We start from the raw sequence: 19466 nt of genomic DNA on the forward strand, positions 1-19466 counted from the left end.
CAATGCGAATGTGATGGATACTTAAGAAACTAGGAACTAGTAAAACACTACGCTATAGCAATGTTTAAAATTTGACAATTTCGTGAATCACTGGACGAAATGGCATTCCACCCTACTACTGCACAACTCCTGTTGTGTCTGAACAAATTCTCTGGTTCTTATACATTACCGACATGTATTAATATGTAGGCTAAAATTTAGTATAGGTAAAAGAAAGGATGAAAATGTTGTTCCCTAGAATATAACTTGACTGAATCCAGGACAATATTTTATTCATTTATGTGAGATTGTAATGATTTACAAAGTAGTTTACAAATAGTTCAATCCCTGTTAATGTATTGAAATTAAAGGAAGAAATGTCACCATATTTAATCTGTTCGAAAACAAGACGGCAACATTTAGCTGAAAGAATCCGGAAAATTAAACAAGACTCAAATGCCGAACGAACGAAATACGTAGTAATAAATTGATTGTCATATTTATCATGAGAATGAATTACAGCGGCTAGATCCGACTCTGAAATAGTTCCATGAGATATCACTAGATCTCGGGGCGATCGAAAGTTCGAGAATTGGACGATCTTAATGGCAATTTTTCATTTGTTAATTAGTTGTTGTTATTACGCATGATCTACATCCTTGAGGACATTTCAGTCCATGTTTCACAGTTATTTTTATAATTAAAACCCAAAGTGCATTAAAAACGTTAAGACAGGTCTTTGGTAGTACCAGCGAGCGTCCATAGATTGAAAGCTAAGCAAGATATCGAACAGAACCCGATATTTCCCGAACTGTGACGTGAACTGTTCAAACAGTTCGTCATGTTCAAACACAGCCTTAGTTTGCATTTCCTGTTCATCCGTTGATGTAGAGAGATTTTTTCAAAGTATAATTTCATTGTTAACAACCAGAGATAACTAACGAAAGAGAGCTTCTGGGCCTGCACATGTTCGATATTTATCGACAAAAGCGCTGTCAACTTCAGAATGGAGAATCTTATCGAACTGTCAGTATTTGACTCGGAAGTTCAGTATGTATTCACAATGCTAAGGATATTTTGAGATTCATCAATACTGCTTATCAATATTTCGAGTACTGTCAATACGCAGCCTTAGACGGTCAGTACGTTGATAGTTTGACAATATTCAGAAGCGTCCGATCCCGCCCGTCTGCTTAGACCCATGACGTCACAAATATGGCGGAAACGACCATAAACCACGATTCCAATATGGCGTATATAAAGTCGGTACGTACACATTACGAGGACGAAAATACATCGAAAAACACACACACACACACACACACACACACACACACACACACACACACACTCTTTCCACAAAAAGCCTAACGACACTAACGGGACAAGCGCGGGAAATGGGGTATTTTTGGGTGGGGGCAAACTAAATGCAAACAAATTCAGACACTCACCCCCATACAAAACCACACAAAACGACGAAAAAAAAAAAAACCGACATTACAAAACTCCCCAAATACCACTAAACACGATATCTTCTGGAATCGGACACTTCCCTTGACCTATATACCTCAACAGCAGCTCCCGATCCCATAAATTATGATCAAACACTTCCCTTGACAAAACATCTCCCGATACCAATATCAACATACACAGCCACACATTGGGATTGAACACTTCCCTTGACCTGCACACTGTTAATTTTATCTGTCATACCCATTCCTGAACAAAAACATCAACCAATTAATTTTACTAAAATTACCACATGATCTACAGCGAACAACACTAAATTAACCTTCACACAAAATCGTTAACTCACTGAAACGAATTCCACTACAAACACAGCCGACACTCAAACAATTCTGGATAATGAGCAAAAGCAAACTGAGCCCATTACACTACACAAACGAAAATCCTGAACATACCACCAGAGAGCACAACAAACCGCAACACGACGACATATACAACCACGCCACACTCACAAGCCAAACTCCGCGCCGTCATGACGTCACACACAACACCCGTATGTCACGGGTCAAAGCCGACGTGTGGGATCAGACGCTTCTGTCGGCCCCAGCTTTACAGGGTATCCTCATTATCATAAGTTCTCTTCCATTCCATCCACTGTAAGTGTTCTGCATCAGCACAGTCAGCATGATTATGTTAGTTTCAGGGGTGGCCGAATGCCCTATCTGTGACCATTCCATTATACCCCCTCCCCTTCCATGTGGGGGGAGAATATGTGTACCCCAGCTGCCTGCATGCAATGTTATTAATGTGAAAGTGGACAAAAGTTTTCTAAGTGTTTGGAAATAGATTGGTATTCAATTAGTGGGATGTGGGGAAACCACCTAAAAGTGACACCGAGGCTGGCCAGCACAGTGACCCTCATTGTTAATCCATCAGGCAGATTAGATCTTTGACCAGCACACCTCCCATCCTGGAAGTAGTGCTTTAACATAAACATTTATCCATGCAGTTAAAAGTATTAAATATTGGTCAACATATTAATATTTCTGTCAATTCAGGCACTCTAATTGGCCATCTCACTAAGAGCTTTCTTAGAGTGTACCAGCTGTACATTACTTAGTCTGTGAACAATAACTTTTTATTTATTCTTTTGGTGGTCTTACTGATTCAGTGGTTTAAACAACACATCCTTCTTTAGAACTGACTAAATCATACCTATGCAATTGTGAGACAGATGACGATATTAATCGTATCGTCCATAGTTTGTTTGCTGCAGAGTCTAGGAAAGTGCAGAGAATGGTTGCCCACTAATGTAAAGATATTATTAGCAACTAATGATTTGCTGATATACAAAAACAAATAACAAAAAGCTGTGTGTGTTGATGCTAGACAAATGTAAAATACCTAACTTTCTTTCAGTGTCTGATACTGCAAGAAGTAAATCCTGAGCACTTACTGACAGGTTTTGTCTAGATCACAGTATGCTTATTCCATATGGTGCATTTTAGCCATAGCTATCATCAGACCAACCAAAATATAGATTGTATGTACATTTAAATAGCTTTAAAGTTCAGTTCTGTTGTTGATGCAATACGTTCTATCTATGCTTCTGTTTTTTATCATCTGAGGACAGCTGTAGCACTAGGAATAATCCAGGCTATTTGTGTGTGCAAGTGCCAAGACTGATACCCAAATTCCATAAGTGTCTCCTGTCATATGTATTTGTTTCTATGTAGTACTTTAATTTGGTCTCTTGGCTCTGCTTCTGCCCTGTCCCAGCGTAGTACATGGGGTGACCATCTACCATTAACAACCACTGTGTTGAATTTCTTTTTCTAGTCTGCTTGTGTTCCCAAAAATTCATACACTGTACCATCCATACTCTAGTATTGATACCAAGTGACATTGCAAGGGTGAAGAAACTGTACTTCTATTTGGGTGATGGCTGTTCATGATAAGCTTTCAGGACATGCAAACATAGATTTCCTGTGATTTTCACAAATCAAGTAAGGTAAATACTGGGATGACTCATTTTGAAAGGACACTATCAATTTCTTTCTCCATTCCAGTCTTAGTGATACTTTGTCAAACCTTCATGTTTTATAATATATTTGCATTTGGGTCATTCTCTTTGTACAAGTTTATAACCCTGTCTAACATAAATCATATTTTTCTCAGAGTCTGCCAGTTCTGTTTGGCTATCTGCATATTTAATCATACCAGTCCCAACTGAGTGAGTCACCATGATTGGTAATTTCACACAGTGATTTTAAGTATAGTAATACATAATGCAACATTTTGAACTATGAAACAATATTTTTTGTGATTCACTCTTCTGTCCCATCAGTTATTTACAACACTTGTGAAAGCACACTGCAATATGAAACAAAAATCAATAAGTTCATAATAAAATACAATAATTGCTTTGGAATATAAGAAAATTAAAGAATTTGCACAATTAAATCACTGTGCATGCAGGTTAAACAAGATGCAGGTCAGTCTAGCATAAGACAAGTATGATAATATTGAAAGAAGATGGTGAAAACCACTGTAGTTAGTTGGCTGAATAAGTATATCAGGCTGCTGGCACCAAAGCTTTACTTCACTGTAGCAAGCTCATACACAGGCAACAGCTTCCATAGCAGTAAGAATAGTCTGCTTCATTATCAGGCAGAGTTCATAAAGTGGTTGCATCCAGGGAAGCATCAATTAGATCAGAATACAACATGAGGTGACTCACAGAGAATAAGTGTGCTCGTGGCCACAATTGCTCATGGCCACTTAGGCATAAATCAGCCAACTATATGATCTCACATGATCAGCTGGCCCTTGCCAGACACAGATGTAATGAAATTTGTCAACTGTTCCACATAGTCCATCAATACTTTTTATGGGGTTACGAGAATATCAGTATTTTTAAAAATAAATGTTCAGCATTTGTGTATGGTATAGCTGGTTGCAGCTTCCAACATGTATGTTGTTTCATTTTCATAACGTTAAGAAAATTCCATTGTATGCCAACAGACAAATATTTGTAACAGTGGAGGTTAAACATTATCAGTAATTGCATTAAACTACAATTGTAAGCCAGTTTAGATGTAATACTCTATGAAGACTTCCTTAGATCTTTCCAGGAATTACACTCTTCAAATACATGCAACCATGTTGCTGCTGCATGTTTTCTAATGTCATCTACCCATCTTCCATTATAATTTTATGGACACTAACAAAGAACATCCCTTGTCAACCTAGAATCGGCTCACTTTCTTACCTGTCCTGTGTACATCAATTTCATTTTCAGTTAATGGGACAGAAATGTGCTATAGCAGTAAAAGAAGAATGAATTTGTGTGAGTTGTTAACAATCAGCCATCTACAATCAATGAACAAATGAATTGTGCTGGAATCACTGTTAAAATTAGGACGCAGAACATGTAATAAATACATTGAACTCTAGAATGAGATTTTCACTCTGCAGCGGAGTGTGCGCTGATATGAAACTTCCTGGTAGATTAAAACTGTGTGCCTGACCGAGACTCGAACTCGGGACCTTTGCCTTTCGCGGGCAAGTGCTCTACCAACTGAGCTACCGAAGCACGACTCACGCCCGGTACTCACAGCTTTACTTCTGCCAGTACCTCGTCTCCTACTTTCCAAACTTTACAGAAGCTCTCCTGCGAAACTTGCAGAACTAGCACTCCTGAAAGAAAGGATATTGCGGAGACATGGCTTAGCCACAGCCTGGGGGATGTTTCCAGAAAGGTCCCGAGTTCGAGTCTCGGTCGGGCACACAGTTTTAATCTACCAGGAAGTTTCACATTGAACTCTGTTTTATCTTGTATATTAGCTATCATCATTAATATTTATGAAAATATAATGCAATTGGATCTACTCACCAGGCAGTGACAGGAGAACACATATATGAAAGGTATTAAAATTTGCAAGCTTTCGGAGTCAGTGGCTCCTTCTGTCAGAAGGAGTGAAGGGAAAGGAAAAGAGATGAAGGAAAAGGGGTAAAGTTTGGAAAAGGCATCCAGGATCCTGGGTCAAGGGAGAGTTACAGGATTAGATGAAATGGAAAGATGTCTCTTATTTCGGATCCAGTAACTCTGAGGGTAAATTGCCAGCCATTAAAATTATGCATGCTAAAACTATCCAGCATACTTTTAGTGTGAATTAATGCTGTGAAACTCTTTTCATTACCTATCTTGGTCTTTATTTTCTTGTAATTACTTTATTTTGTACTTCATTACAGATAGAGGAGAACTCAACAACTCGTGATCACTTCCCTGCATTATTTAGAGGGTCAGAATTGGTGGTAGCAGGGCGCCTGTCTTCCGCAAATGATCAAAAACAGTTGACTGAAGTATCTGTCTCAGGAGATGGAGCAGCAGGAGAGGCACACTTTCACAAGCTACGTCCTCTGTGGCTAGTTCCTGAACCTCGCCCTGATGATTCACCAGGATCAAAGAGGTACTGACTACATAATTTGTAAGTTCCTGACAACCATATTATAAGTAAACAAGCGGAATGATGTTAAGAAACCTTTTGTTTCAATATTATGACCATCATTTAGAAAAAAGATAATAGTTTTTCACTACCATTATTTGACATAAAGTCCCATGATTCATTATTTAATTAAAATGGGTTTGGTTTCACATGTAACAGATTAATTACAGTATTAGAGTAGTTTCAGAAGTAAGGTTCTGTCACAAAGAAAAGCATAGACAAAATAATTTGCTAATTAAGAATGTAATATTGCAAAACGTGGATGAAACACCAAAAAGAAAAGAGAGTAATGAAACTAACATGTAAAATGCTGCAACATACCAAATTGTCACACATTTCAAGTCCGTATAAAATCTAGTGCTGTTTGGAAACTTCATCAGAGTATGTAACAGACTTGGTAGTCAGGGCAGCCACAACCTGGATATGTCATTATGAAGATAAGTCTGCTTCACTGTAAGTACTTTATTTATAAGCACAACCAGTTTCGAAGCGGAACACTCCAGATATTTATTGCTAATAGAGTGGCTGTGTTGTCGATGTCATTACAATTTATCATGCAAATTATCCATGGAACCTAAAACTAAGTATCTGAACAGCTCTGTAAGATAGTAATTAAATTCCCAAACGTTTCATCATTCAGTTCATCCTTCTATTCAGTCACGATACTGTACAGATGCTGTCATAACTGATAGTCTGTATGGCTGTTTAACTGGTTTTAATCATATTGCTTTGAGCTTTATTTATATGCTTTACCACTGATTATTTATGTAATGAGGTAATCCACTACTCTAACTGTTAATGATCATAGCAACTTCTGATTCTGAAGTGAAAATGGCTACATGTATATCAGTTTAATAGACTATTCATTACATTGTGAAAAGTTGAAAATGCTCATGGCTGGGACAGCATCAGACAGTGCCGGTCTACTTACAAGTCTCACTTTAAAGATTTTTTTCCCTGGTTTATTCACTCATTTGTGAATGCTGTTGAGGCAGCACTAGTAACAGATGACAATATCACATACAAATAAGATGTTCACATAGTTTTACAATGAATCAAATTTTCATGTTGCACATTCCCACAGTCTGTTGTTACTGTGAGAGAAGTGATTCCAGATCAAGACAATGCCAGATTTAATTGTCATCTCACTAGCTTTCTGGACAGCAAGAATACCTCCAGTCATTATCAGTCAAAATATTTATTAGGCAAGCATTATATTGACATCTTGAATATTCAGGAATCCAACCGGATGTTCGCATCATTCTCTCATGATATTTCAACAGCGTGCCTCGCTGTCAGCCCAGGTAGCACCTGAAGAAGACAGCGAGGCACGCTGTTGAAATTTCTTGCGAGAACGACGCGAACATCTGGCTGGATTCCCGAATATCCAAGATGTCAACAGATCGCCAGGAAAGCATGAAGAATTACAAGCATTCTATTGTTACTTAAGCCCACTGAAGCTTAAAATTTCATCCTCCCCTTAGAGTATTCGCCTTTGGAACATTTTTATTTATAATTATAGCTACCAATTCTGCTTTTTGCCTGCATCATTTGACACAATTTTGATAAACTGTCTTTAGGTCTTTTAATTTCTGCAATTTTTAACATTAGAGATGCTACTGATACTGATTGCTGTCAAAGCACTTGGACAAAGTAGGTGCATTTCAAACAGCTGTTATGTTTTTCTCACTCTAATAATCATAATAAATCTGGCCATAAACTGTAGGTGATTAAACATCGAAGTGCTATAGAAGTGTTTGAATTGTAAACTTGGTGTGGACCATATCATGTGAAACAGCCTCCTTTAGACAGTCACTTTTCAGCCAGATTGGATGGAAGTGCAACTACTGATGGCATCTTGGCACAGGAAAATACGATTATGCTTTGCACTTTGTGAGGCAAGCATTAGGACGCAGGCAGTCATAGCCCTTTTTAAATGATTGTACAGTGAGTTATCAGAAATATGAGGAATGGGATTTTCAAATGACCGAATTGATGCTCCTTTGACTGCAGCGGAGTGTCACATCTGTAAAATTTATGTTTTAATACGAAACACATTTGATTGTAACATCCCTAGAAGACTCTTGCTCCACCTTATTGTTTGCTCTAAACCCAACACATGTTATTTGAGTGTATACTATATGATTTCATTGTCAGTTTGATGTCAGTGCTTTCAGCAGACTCATGCCAAACTTTGTAGTTTGCTGTTAATGAAACAGATGGGATTTCAACATATAGCCGATTATTTCACTAGATTCTTCATATTCATATTTTGCTTTAGGAATATGTAACTGTTACAGAGAGCAGTAAATGGTATGTGTCTCATGGGTTAAACTAATAGATTTCATGTACAGTCAGGTGCTGATAACTGCTTTTTCTCCAGTTTCTGACTAAAGATTAACTTCCTAGGAACTTTGTTGCATTAGATATTTTAAATATTTTCTCATTTGTGTTCAACTATGTTGGAATGTGACATACGGCAATAAATGCTCCTTTACAGGCATGCCCCTTCTCTGGAACGTCTATGGGCTTTCCTAACAGTGCAACAGCTGCTTGAGAAGGTTGCTGTGGCTGGGGCCCTGGATGAGACACCTGTATACCCATGGCAGGCACCAGACCATGATGACAAGAAGTTGGACAATGCCACAGCAGCAGCCAAGGCCAAGGCACTCAAACTGTCACTGCAGGTGTGTGTTATGGATAGTCCAGCAGTTCAGTTTTAAGGTTGGTGAGTAGGAGTCCAGGGGGAAGAAATAAAAACTTAGAGGTTTGCCGATGACATTTTAATTCTGTCAGAGGCAGCAAAGAGCTTAGAAGAGCAGTTGAGTGGAATGGGCAGTGTGTTGAAAGGAAGCTGCAAGATGAGCGTCAGCAAAGCAAAACAAGGATAATGGAATGTAGTCACATTAAATCAGTGATGCTGAGAGAATTAGATTAAGAAATGAGACAGAGTAGTAGATGAGTTTTCCTATTTGGGAAGCAAAAAACTGATGATGGCCAAAGTAGGGAGGATATGAAGTGTAGACTGGCAATGGCAAGAAAGAGTTTCTGAAGAAGAGAAATTTGTTAATATTGAGTATAGATTTAAGTGTGAGGAAGTCCTTTCTGAAAGTATTTGTGAGTGTAGCCATCTATTGAAGTGAAATATGCATGATACAGTTTTAGACAAAAAGAGAATAGAAGCTTTCGATATGTGGTGCTGCTGAAGATTAGACAGATAGATCAAATAACTAATGAGGATGTACTGAACAGAATTGGAGAAAACAGAAATTTATGGTACAACCCAACTAGAAGAAGGGACCTGTTGGTAGAACACATTCTGAGACATCAACAGATCACCAATTAGTACTGGAGGGAAGCGTGGAGTGTAAAAATTGTAGAGGGAGACCAAGAGATAAATAAGATAAGCAGATTCAGAAGGACGTAGGTTGCAGTAGTTGCTAGGAAATGGAGAGGCTTGCACAGAATAGAGTAGCGCAGAGAGTTGCATCAAAACCAGTATTTTGACTGAAGACCTAAACAACAGACTGTGTAACTATGACGAACTTGCTTGTTTGCACCTGCCCAACCCCTCAGCCCTTCTCACTCTTTTTAACCTTTTCATCACTGCCAGAATAAGGAAAGGTTCTTTGTTATTTCCCTCATTTCTCAATGCTGCTGATTGTTGTTAAAGACTAAAAATCATTATTATTCATGGCCTGATTTTGTAGGTCCTTGCAAGGGGCTTCATGGAACTAATATCTGGTGCAAAAGGAAAATATGTTAGTTATAAATTGAAGTTGAAAGCTTATGACACAGAAGGCAGTTTCTGAGGAAACATCATGTAATTATATGGAAGAGAGGGGAAAGGTATAGCTGAGATGACAAAATGCAGGAAATCTTCTGCCAGAACCTTAGGAAAATAGGAAATCAGATAAAGCAATAGATGATACAAATGTATGTTCTCTTGGGAACAACTGAATGACTCATTCCAGTAACATATACCTACTGTCCATTCACTTTTCTTTTGGACTAAGTAAGAATGAACCTGTGACCTACCTGACTATTCCATCTACTGTCATGCTTCTTCATAACTACATCTTTGTTATGATGTATTAAAATCATAAACTAATTAATACCATACATTCCAAGTGCTCTTTGAAGGAAGACACTGTCCAATTTTCATATTTGTAGGTTAGTTTTAGCTTCTTCATCAGTTTAAAAATGAATGAAATGTAGAAAATCTCACAACATTTTCATGGTTATAGAAATTTGAATTACAGACACTAATTTGAAAACTCTGACAGCCTGTTTTCATGTACACAAAATATATGGCAAACCTTAGTTTTTCCAAAGATAAATTATATTTTACTGAAAGTTCAAAATTCAGTGACAAATAAATATTTCTTTACTGCTACTTTCATTCATCTCATAACTACCAGTGAATTTTCTGTCAACCCCTATCACAATTCTCATTTATAAAGCTGACTGAGTAAATAGGTAAACTGAAAGAGGATGTGCAATTGTGTTCCTTAAAATTTTAGCACCCAGTTAAAATTTTATTGTTTGTTTTGTTTCTTGCAGTATTCATTCGTCACTAAACTGACATCTCTGGTAGTAGTGAAACCAAATCAGACATCCAATGTGTCAGAAAGTGTGCAACCTGGTAAGTAATGTTTGAACAAGTTGAGGATATAATAAATATAGTTTCTTTTAGAGCTGACAAGTAACGGTATCTCTATCTCGCTCTCTCTCTTTCACACACACACACACACACACACACACACACACACACACACACACACACACACACACACCAGTTACATCTCTCGGCAGGTTGTTTCTCAGCGTTTACTTACTTTTTCGGGCCATTTTGATGAATCCTGTGGGATATGTGATTCTTTTCCCTAACCCACAAAATCCCTTCTAATTTTTGGAAGATCTAAAATGAGTTCACAGTCAAGCATTTAAACACTAATCCTCCAACATAAGTGTCAAGTTTTGTAGCCATTGTTCCATTCAAGCAGCAATTATTCAAAAGTGATGGCATTGCCCTCAAATGTTTAAAATCTGCTAAACTCATGAAACAAATCCCTTAAAATAGATTTTCCCAGTGTTACCTGACCTGTCAAGATGTATGTTTGCAAATTGAGTGCACTGAACATGGGTTTTAGCATTGATCACTATTTACTTGCTGGGCAAATGAATGAATCATTTCTGTGAAACCTCTCACAGATAAAAATTTAAAAGTTCTGACTTGTTTTACTTTTTGATATTAAGCCTTGTGTTATCAATATTTGCAATAATAAAGTATAACAATCTCAGTAATTAATCTTTGATTCAGCAAAGTATAAATATAATTTTAAAAAACACCTTACTAAAGCGTGTAAACAATATTAAGGATGGCCCTGAACATTTCTGCCATCACCCTGTTATGTAAATTCATGCAAACTATGGTAAGGAACACAGAATAAATTTGTTCACTTACTCAACTAAATATATATTCACATTTACCTGATTAGAAACAACTTTTCAAGTGCATTGTATTCAGGAACATATTCAGGTCCTTTATTATTCATCCATACCATCCTCATAGTCATAAAATCATCCCTGAAATGCATTTTCTGCACGAAGATTCCACATGTTACTACTTAGTTACTACTATTGGCAGCTGTTTTTCCAATATTTATATGCACACATCCTGGCAGTGCCCATTAGTGAGAATCAAAAGTTAGAGCTGAAGCTTTCATTTCTCACTTTATCTTGGAACTATCAGTTACTGGGAATAATGCTTATCTCTTACCCTGTTGCATGTGATAACTCTGTTCTCATTGTTTATAGCAGGGGCCTTCAATTTATCTGACACATTTGTTGTACTGAAGGCACATTCATTTCCAAAAAATGTAAAATTACAATGAGACCAGACCATCACTCACCTTCAGTATGAAAAACAGATATGTTCTTTTCTTGGTGACAAAAGGAGGATAGACTGGGGAAGGCTGGAGAGCATGGGCAGGTCATTCAGACGCAAGGTTTTCATGCATTTACACCTTTTGCCTCCCCTCACTCTTATCCACACCCTCCCAACAGTTGGGAACTCGTGGTCTGAGTAACTAGCTGCTCCTTTCCCACCTTCCCCAACCTAACACTCTTTCTTCCCTGACACTAAGCACTGGCCATTCATTCTGCCCCCTGTTAATTTTACATTAATTATATAGTCATTCATGTTCTTTTTACTAGCATTTACTTTGGAATACTGCTAAATTATATTAAAATAAAACTGTGAATCATAAGATATAAAGGAAACATCTTGTGCTCAGTTAGGAAAAAAAAGCATTTTCTTTCTTTTTTGTAATGTCATCAATGTCTCACTTTGTTTCCAGTTTCATCATCCAGTGGAAGCTCAAACTTTGCTAGCCCAGCTCTTATGTTGAGTGCTTTTGGTGAGTATGAAAGAACTGATTTACAAAAACCATTGGTTTCATTTAATGTGTGAGTATGACATCTGTTTCTGATACTTGCATGTTATTGGTAGTTCTTGGAAACTACAAACCATCACTTTTTGTTAGATTAAGAAGTGAGGTATTTGACATGAATGATCTTTCACACCTTTTGTCATAGCTTTGTGTGGTATTATTGATCATTGTAGCTACAGTCACCCTGTTTTACACTGAAAGTATATTTGGGGAATGTGATCTTAAGTATATGATTAGTCTGAAAAGTTGTTGGATATTGAGGCAGGTGGCATCAACCAAATGGCCCATTTCAACAATGACACTTAGCCATTCTTAGAACAAAATAATACATCTATAGAGATATAGAGACATTTTATTTCTGTGATTTTTTTTTTCATATTTGGACTCTTTACCTACAGTTATGTATTTGTATATAATGGTATCTCATTAGTATGTCCATCATTGCAACATTTTCACTTGTAGTACATCCATTATGGAAGTCCCAGTCCCAATTGCATTAATTACTTGTTTAAAATGACTTGCTTATATATTCTCCCTCCCAGCTTACCATTTCCTATTTGGCGGTTGGTTGCTGCAACTTTGCCACCGAGAGTTCTGGGAAAGGTGGGAGTAGGACGTTTGCAGCCATGGGGTGAAGGAACATGCAGGGAGGCAGTTCTGTTTAGGGCCGGCAGCTTTGTGCATCAAACAGATCATTTTCTGTTGTAGAAATGATGCATGGGAATAGTTTATATAGGTTGGCAGTAGCCGTCAAAACTTCAGAATTCTACAGGCGAGTACTAAGGAAAGGCAGGTGTGAAGTTGTGGATAAACAATAAACTAAACATTTATTAGCATGTAACTCAGTTGATGGTATTCTTTGTCCATGTTTAGCAATTGATTGATTCTGTCTGTGATCGTTTTTGGTTGAATGGTGGACAAAAATTCACCGATGAGGCATGTGGATATTGCACAAAAACTGAACATTCCTTCATCAATGTTAAATGCAATAGTGATCTAATAAAAACAACTGAAGTGGCATGTTTGGAAGGAGGACACAGCAAATGAAAACAAGTGTATGACAGCCAGTTTCCAGAACTGGAAAATGTGGCACTAAAGTCGATCAAAGACACTCAATATTTTGACTGATGGTTTTATTATTCTTGCTAAAGCAAAATATTTGGCACAGAAAGTTGGACTCACAGATTCCATATTGGATTTAGCCAATTTTGACATATTTGACACATTTTTGCTTCTTATATACTGAAGCATAATTTTTAGAACTTCTGGGTGTGATATTCCAAATACGTTCCTGAAAAGGCACATTTTGAATTATAATTTATTGTGATAGCATGTAAGGAAGTGTGATCATTTATTACCCCAAATCCTTAAATTTGGTACCCTTAATTCAGCATTTCCAATTTCCACCACCAAAAAAATAAAAAAAAATAAAAAAAAAATTGTTACCAGATTCAAACAGTGGAAAATCCAGTATGGAATGTAACAATATTATGACAATGATATTGCTACTCACTGTATAGTGAAGATGCTGAGTTACAGGTAGGCACAACAAAAACACTGTCAGAAAGTGAGCTTTTGGCCACCAAGGCCTTCATCATAAAAGTGTGTGTGTGTGTGTGTGTGTGTGTGTGTGTGTGAGACGTTAACAAATTCAGTAGTTTTCTATTAGATCCCACTGCACTTCATAGTGCACATCAGAAGGTATGTTATACAATTATTAATAATAGTATTGCTATTACATTCACATATTTAATTTGGAGGGACTTGGTCAAGGGAAGGAAGTCCGTATACGATATGGTTCTTAATGTGCTATGTTATATTATTCTTCTATTCCTCTTCCATGATGTCTTTAACAGATGACCTACTATCCTGTCTCTTCTTCTTGTCAATGTTTTCCTTTCCTCACTGATACTTTGGAGAACTTTCTCATTCCTTACCATATCAGTCAACCTAATTTTCAGCATTCTTCTTTAGCACCACATCTCAATTCCTTTGATTCTCTTCTGTTCCAGTTTTCTCACAGTCCATGTTTCACTACTATGTAATGTTGTGCTCCAAACATAAAGTCTCAGAATTTTCTTCCTAAAATTAAGGCCTATATTTGATACTAGTAGACTTCTCCTGGTTAGGAATTCTGTTTTTGCCAGTGCTAGTCTGCATTTTATGTCATCTTTGCTTCATATATCATGGGTTATTTTTCTGCCTAGGTAGCAGTATTCCTTATCTTCATCTACATTGTACTCAGCAATCCTGATGTTAAGTTTCCCACTGTTCTCATTTCTGCTACTTCTCATCACTTTTGTCTTTCATTGATTTACTCTCAATCCATATTCTGTACTCATTAGAATGTTTGTTCTCTTCAACAAATTTTGTAATTCTTCTTTACTTTCACTGAGGGTAGCAAAGTCATCAGCAAATCTCATCATTGATATCCTCTTACCTTGAATTTTAATTCACTCTTGAACCTTTCTTTTATTTCTGTCATTGCTTCTTTGATGTATAGAGTTAGCAATAGTGGTGAAAGACTACATCCCTGTTTTACACCCCTTTTAATCCAAGCACTTCTTTCTTGGTTTTCCACTCTTATTGTACCATCTTGGCTCTTGTATATTTCCCATCTTTACCTATAGCAGATCAGTATTTTTTGCAGAATTCTGAACATCTTGCACATTTTCAAATGCTTTTTTTCAGGTCAACAAATACCACAAATGTCTCTTTATTCTTCTCTAGTCTTGCTTCTGTTATCAGCTGCAATGTCAGAGATTCGTCTCTGGTGCCTGTACCTTTCCTAAAGCCTAATTGATCATCATTTAACACATCCTCAGTTTTCTGTCCCTATATATACTTATTATGTGGTAAGGAAAATTGTGGCAGGATGTAAATAGTTTGAGCAAAGCAGATCACTCTCTGAACAATAGAATCACTGAGGATTGGTAGAGGGAGAAAAGGGTGGGAAGTGGGAGGAAGGGTTGGAAAGGGGTACTTAGTAGTGTGGAGGGAGGCAGCAGATATGTGGGATAGAAATGCAACATACAGGATCTGGAGCTGGTAATTTCGGACAGTGCAAGGTGGTGACATGGAGGCATGGATTGTGAGGGGGTGACAGGACAAAGGAAGGGAAGACTGTTGGGTAGAGCGTCTGGGTGCAGTGAGTTGGTGGAAACTGAGGCCAAGAGGATTACAGGAGCAAAAGATGTGTTGTAAGGGGAATACCCACCTGCAAAGTTCACAGAAACTGGTGCTGATTGTAAGGATCCAGAGGGTGTGGGCTGTAAAGCAGCTGTTGACTTGAGCACATTGTGCCCAGCTGTGCGTTCCATCACTGGATGGTCATCTCTGCTCTTGTCCACAGTTTGGCAGTGGCCATTCATTCTCGTGGACTTATTCCCTAGAATATCCTAACAGTATTTAACAAGAATATTTATCATATTTTTTGCAGTGGTACGTGGATCATATCCCTAATCCCTTTATGTAGGTGAAACTAACCAGTTACAAACTTAGAGACATCTCTAGATTCCTTTAACTCCTTTATGTTTATCTGTTGAGGATACCAACAAAAGAAATGAGCAAAAGTTTTTCATGTTTATGGACTTCATGATTGATCATTGTACCGTACAGTTCAGGATTCTCCGAATTGGTGGAGGTACCATCTGCATAGGACAAGTCATTACCCTCCCAGGTGATTCTACCTGTTCCACTTCATACAGTTGTATAAAAATATTTCTAGGTGTTCAATTGATACGTTGCATTCCAGAGCAGTGTCACTAATGGCTAGAATTGGAACCTATGGTATATTTTCCTTCGTTTTGAGTACACCCTTTTACATTTAATCCATATTTAAGACAAGGTGCCACTTATTATATCAAATAAGCTTCAGGGGTGTTGCAGCATGTGGTAATAATAAAAGTATTCTACAAAAAATTAGCACCGAGAGTATTATGTTTAACCATGTCTAGCAAAACGTATTGATTGTAGCTATAGCAATCTATTGCACCATGTATTTTTGTTAATCACTTCTGCACATTGCATTCCGTGACCATATTATTCCATGATGTATGAGGTGTGATCAAAAGGTAATGGGAATTTTTTAAATTTTGTGGCCTTTATTAATCTGATTTCTACAGTTTTTTTTATCATGTTGGTACCGGTACACATGTTCCTGATGTATGTTTGCATTTTCATCTGTTTTTAATATTTAATTTATTGTTGACAGGTTATATCTGTTTTCATGTGTTCAGTGAATTTTTAACTGTGGAAAAGCTGGATCAAAGAATTTGATTAAATTTTGCGTGGAAAAATGGAATAAAGAGAAGCACAAAATTTTAAATGTTGATTGAGGCTTTTCGTTTATGAGTCAAAGAGGATTGAGATTATGCTTAAGGCAATGACCATTCTGGCTAGCATATTAATTGCTGATGACAATGTAATGTAATTTGATATATTTTCAAAAATTGACTTCCTGAGTGATGTCTGTATGACATTGTATTTGGTCAAAATTCAACAATTTTGGAAAAAACATTGCTGCTACACATTCCATGCCCAAAACATCCACAGAAGTAGTAAAGAAAGGGATTCTGAAAAATAATCGAATCACCTTCAGAGAGGTTGCAGATGATGTCTTTTCGCTCATGCCAAGCTACTTCTTTGGATGTTTTGGGCATGAAATGTGTAGCAGCAATGTTTTTTCCAAAATTGTTGAATTTTGACCAAATACAATGTCATGCAGACATTACTCATAAATTGCTGAATGAAGTCAACAACAACCCGTAACTCCTAAAGAAGGTGACAAAACATGGGTGGGGAATGCCTGAAGAGCCAAGACCAACAAAAATTGGAAAAGTTCAATCACATGTGCAGGTTCTTCTCACTATTCTCCTAGATTACAGTTGGGTAGTGCATCAGGAGTTTGTTAGTCATACGGTCAATAAGGAATACTACGTGGAAGTTGTGCACCATTTGCTTGAAGTAATCCAGAGAAACCAACCAAAATTGTGGCAAGGCACTCATGGAAATTGCATCACAATGATGCTCTTGCTCACACCTCAATGCTTGTTCATGATTTTTTGGCAAAAAACGAAACCATTATGTTGCCTCAGCCCACTGTATTTGCTGAACATGCCCCCACCCCCGTGACTTCTTTCTATTCTTGAGGCTGAAGAGATCCATGAAAGGATATCGTTTTGCCAGCATTGATGAGATAAAAACAGGTTCGCTGGAGGAGCTGAACGCCATAACAAAAATGAGTTCCAGAAGTGCTTCCAAGGCTGGAAAAGGGATTGGCACAAGTGTGGTATATGGAAGGGGGATTACTGTGAAAGGGACGAAGTTGATGTTGTTGAATAAATCAGAAGAAAAACAAAAATTCCCATTACTTTTTGATCCCATATTGTATGTGGGGAGATGTGACCCCTAACACAGCATGAAAAAACTGCCATGCATATGCTCCACAGAAGTAGTACATATGTACTGAGTGAGATATAGGCATCTGCAAGGGTTGCTGCCTCCCTCCCCCTCCACTTCAACCCCCCCTCCTCTCCGCCCTCTCCCCTCCCCCTCCCCCTCCTCCTCACCCTCCTCCTCCCCCTCCCCCTCCCCCTCTCAAATCCCACCCCAAAACCTGGAGCAAAGTTTTTTTTACTCATAATAGTATTCTGTCAAATTTCAGCAATGATTGTGTGTGACTCTAGTCAACTGTGTATCTAACATTCCTGAATGTGAAGGGAAATATTGTGTCTTTAAGAACGACTATAACGTTTTTTCACTCTGTTGACCAGAAATTATGTCCATCGCTTATTGCAGCAACGGTTTTGGTATTGCTCTGTAGTCAAGATGGGTGGAAACCATTACAGAACTGTGTCGTAACAGTGTTAAAAACTATTGAAGTGCAGAAAGGGACCAGCCCCTACAACCTGCATTGGCATGTGTATTCAGATTTCAGTTCCTAGTGTTACATAAACATGGTTGCAGTAGATATTTGTCATTCATCCCCAACTTATCTATGGATGCTACATCCTCATCAAGTGCAGTGGATACACAATAGCAGTTTACCCTTTGTCTGTCGACATAGATCTACATCAGCTTTCTGATTGTACATTCGGTATTAGGCAATAAAATTACTGTAGGACAGTCATGCTGTAATCTATGGAGCCAAATACATCAGTCAAAAAAAACCATTTCATGGGCTAGGGTAAAAGAAGAAATGAGAAATTTCGAGGTTGAAAAGCTTCATCTAGTATAATGGCCCTGAGTTACACTTTACCCAATCAGCTCAAAAAAAATTTAGCTTAGAAAAGCATGTTTTTTCCATTCATAGTTATTCCAGTATAAATTAAAGTATGTAAATATGAAAGTAATGCAGTAAATCCATGAACATGATGAGCTGCGAAATTCTGTGTGCAAACAATGTCGTCAGAGTCAGATGAGTATTTTTAAAAGTTTATCCCTGTTCCTCCACTTTGAGGAACATTAAAGAGAGATTATGTGTTCTTTATTTTTGTTGGCATTCAAGAGAATTTTCTCAGTCATTCTTTTTTAAATTTCATTGCCAGCCTAACATTATTGGATTATGAATTAATTTTTGTGCAATATTTTCTAGCTATATTTCTTAACTTGTTGGTTTTTAAAGTGGAATTCTATATGCTACTGAAATATGCTTGTCACTTGGATTATCGAAGTAATCTACCTTAAAAAGTTCCAGGGGAACAACTGTCAATTGTTAGAGATAACATAAATTTTGTATACATGCCACCGGTATTAGTTCTTTGCGAGGGACACATTTTCAAACTCACCAATTCAGTTATATGAAAAATGGCAATTTTAGAATCTTGCACCCTCTTGGATAAATTTCTTTGATTGCCCATGTAAATGGGATGATGATAATTGAAGCAATTATAAACAAACTTCTGTTGCAAGCAATATGAATTTTAATTGATGAAACATAGAATAAAGCATAAATGAAAGGTTACTATGCTATTAGCTTTCAGAATAGTCATTCAGTGAAAGAGGAGAAATTGTTTGAGAAAATGAGGCCATTAAAATGGTTGCACAGCAAATTTGC

General features: G+C 37.4%; 1 protein-coding gene across 1 annotated transcript in view; it reads left to right on the top strand.

Moving 5' to 3' along the window:
• The window catches only part of LOC126456543 (inter-alpha-trypsin inhibitor heavy chain H4-like), a 195857-nt gene that overhangs the window by 163593 nt on the left and 12798 nt on the right, over positions 1-19466 (top strand). The window contains exons 10-13 of the mRNA XM_050092291.1: positions 5701-5918; positions 8455-8641; positions 10518-10599; positions 12317-12376. Coding sequence (XP_049948248.1) covers positions 5701-5918; positions 8455-8641; positions 10518-10599; positions 12317-12376 — 547 coding nt within the window. The remainder of the gene's footprint in view (positions 1-5700; positions 5919-8454; positions 8642-10517; positions 10600-12316; positions 12377-19466) is intronic.

This window comes from Schistocerca serialis, chromosome 2 (genome assembly GCF_023864345.2).
Source record: "Schistocerca serialis cubense isolate TAMUIC-IGC-003099 chromosome 2, iqSchSeri2.2, whole genome shotgun sequence".
NCBI classification, from domain to species: Eukaryota; Metazoa; Arthropoda; class Insecta; order Orthoptera; family Acrididae; genus Schistocerca; species Schistocerca serialis.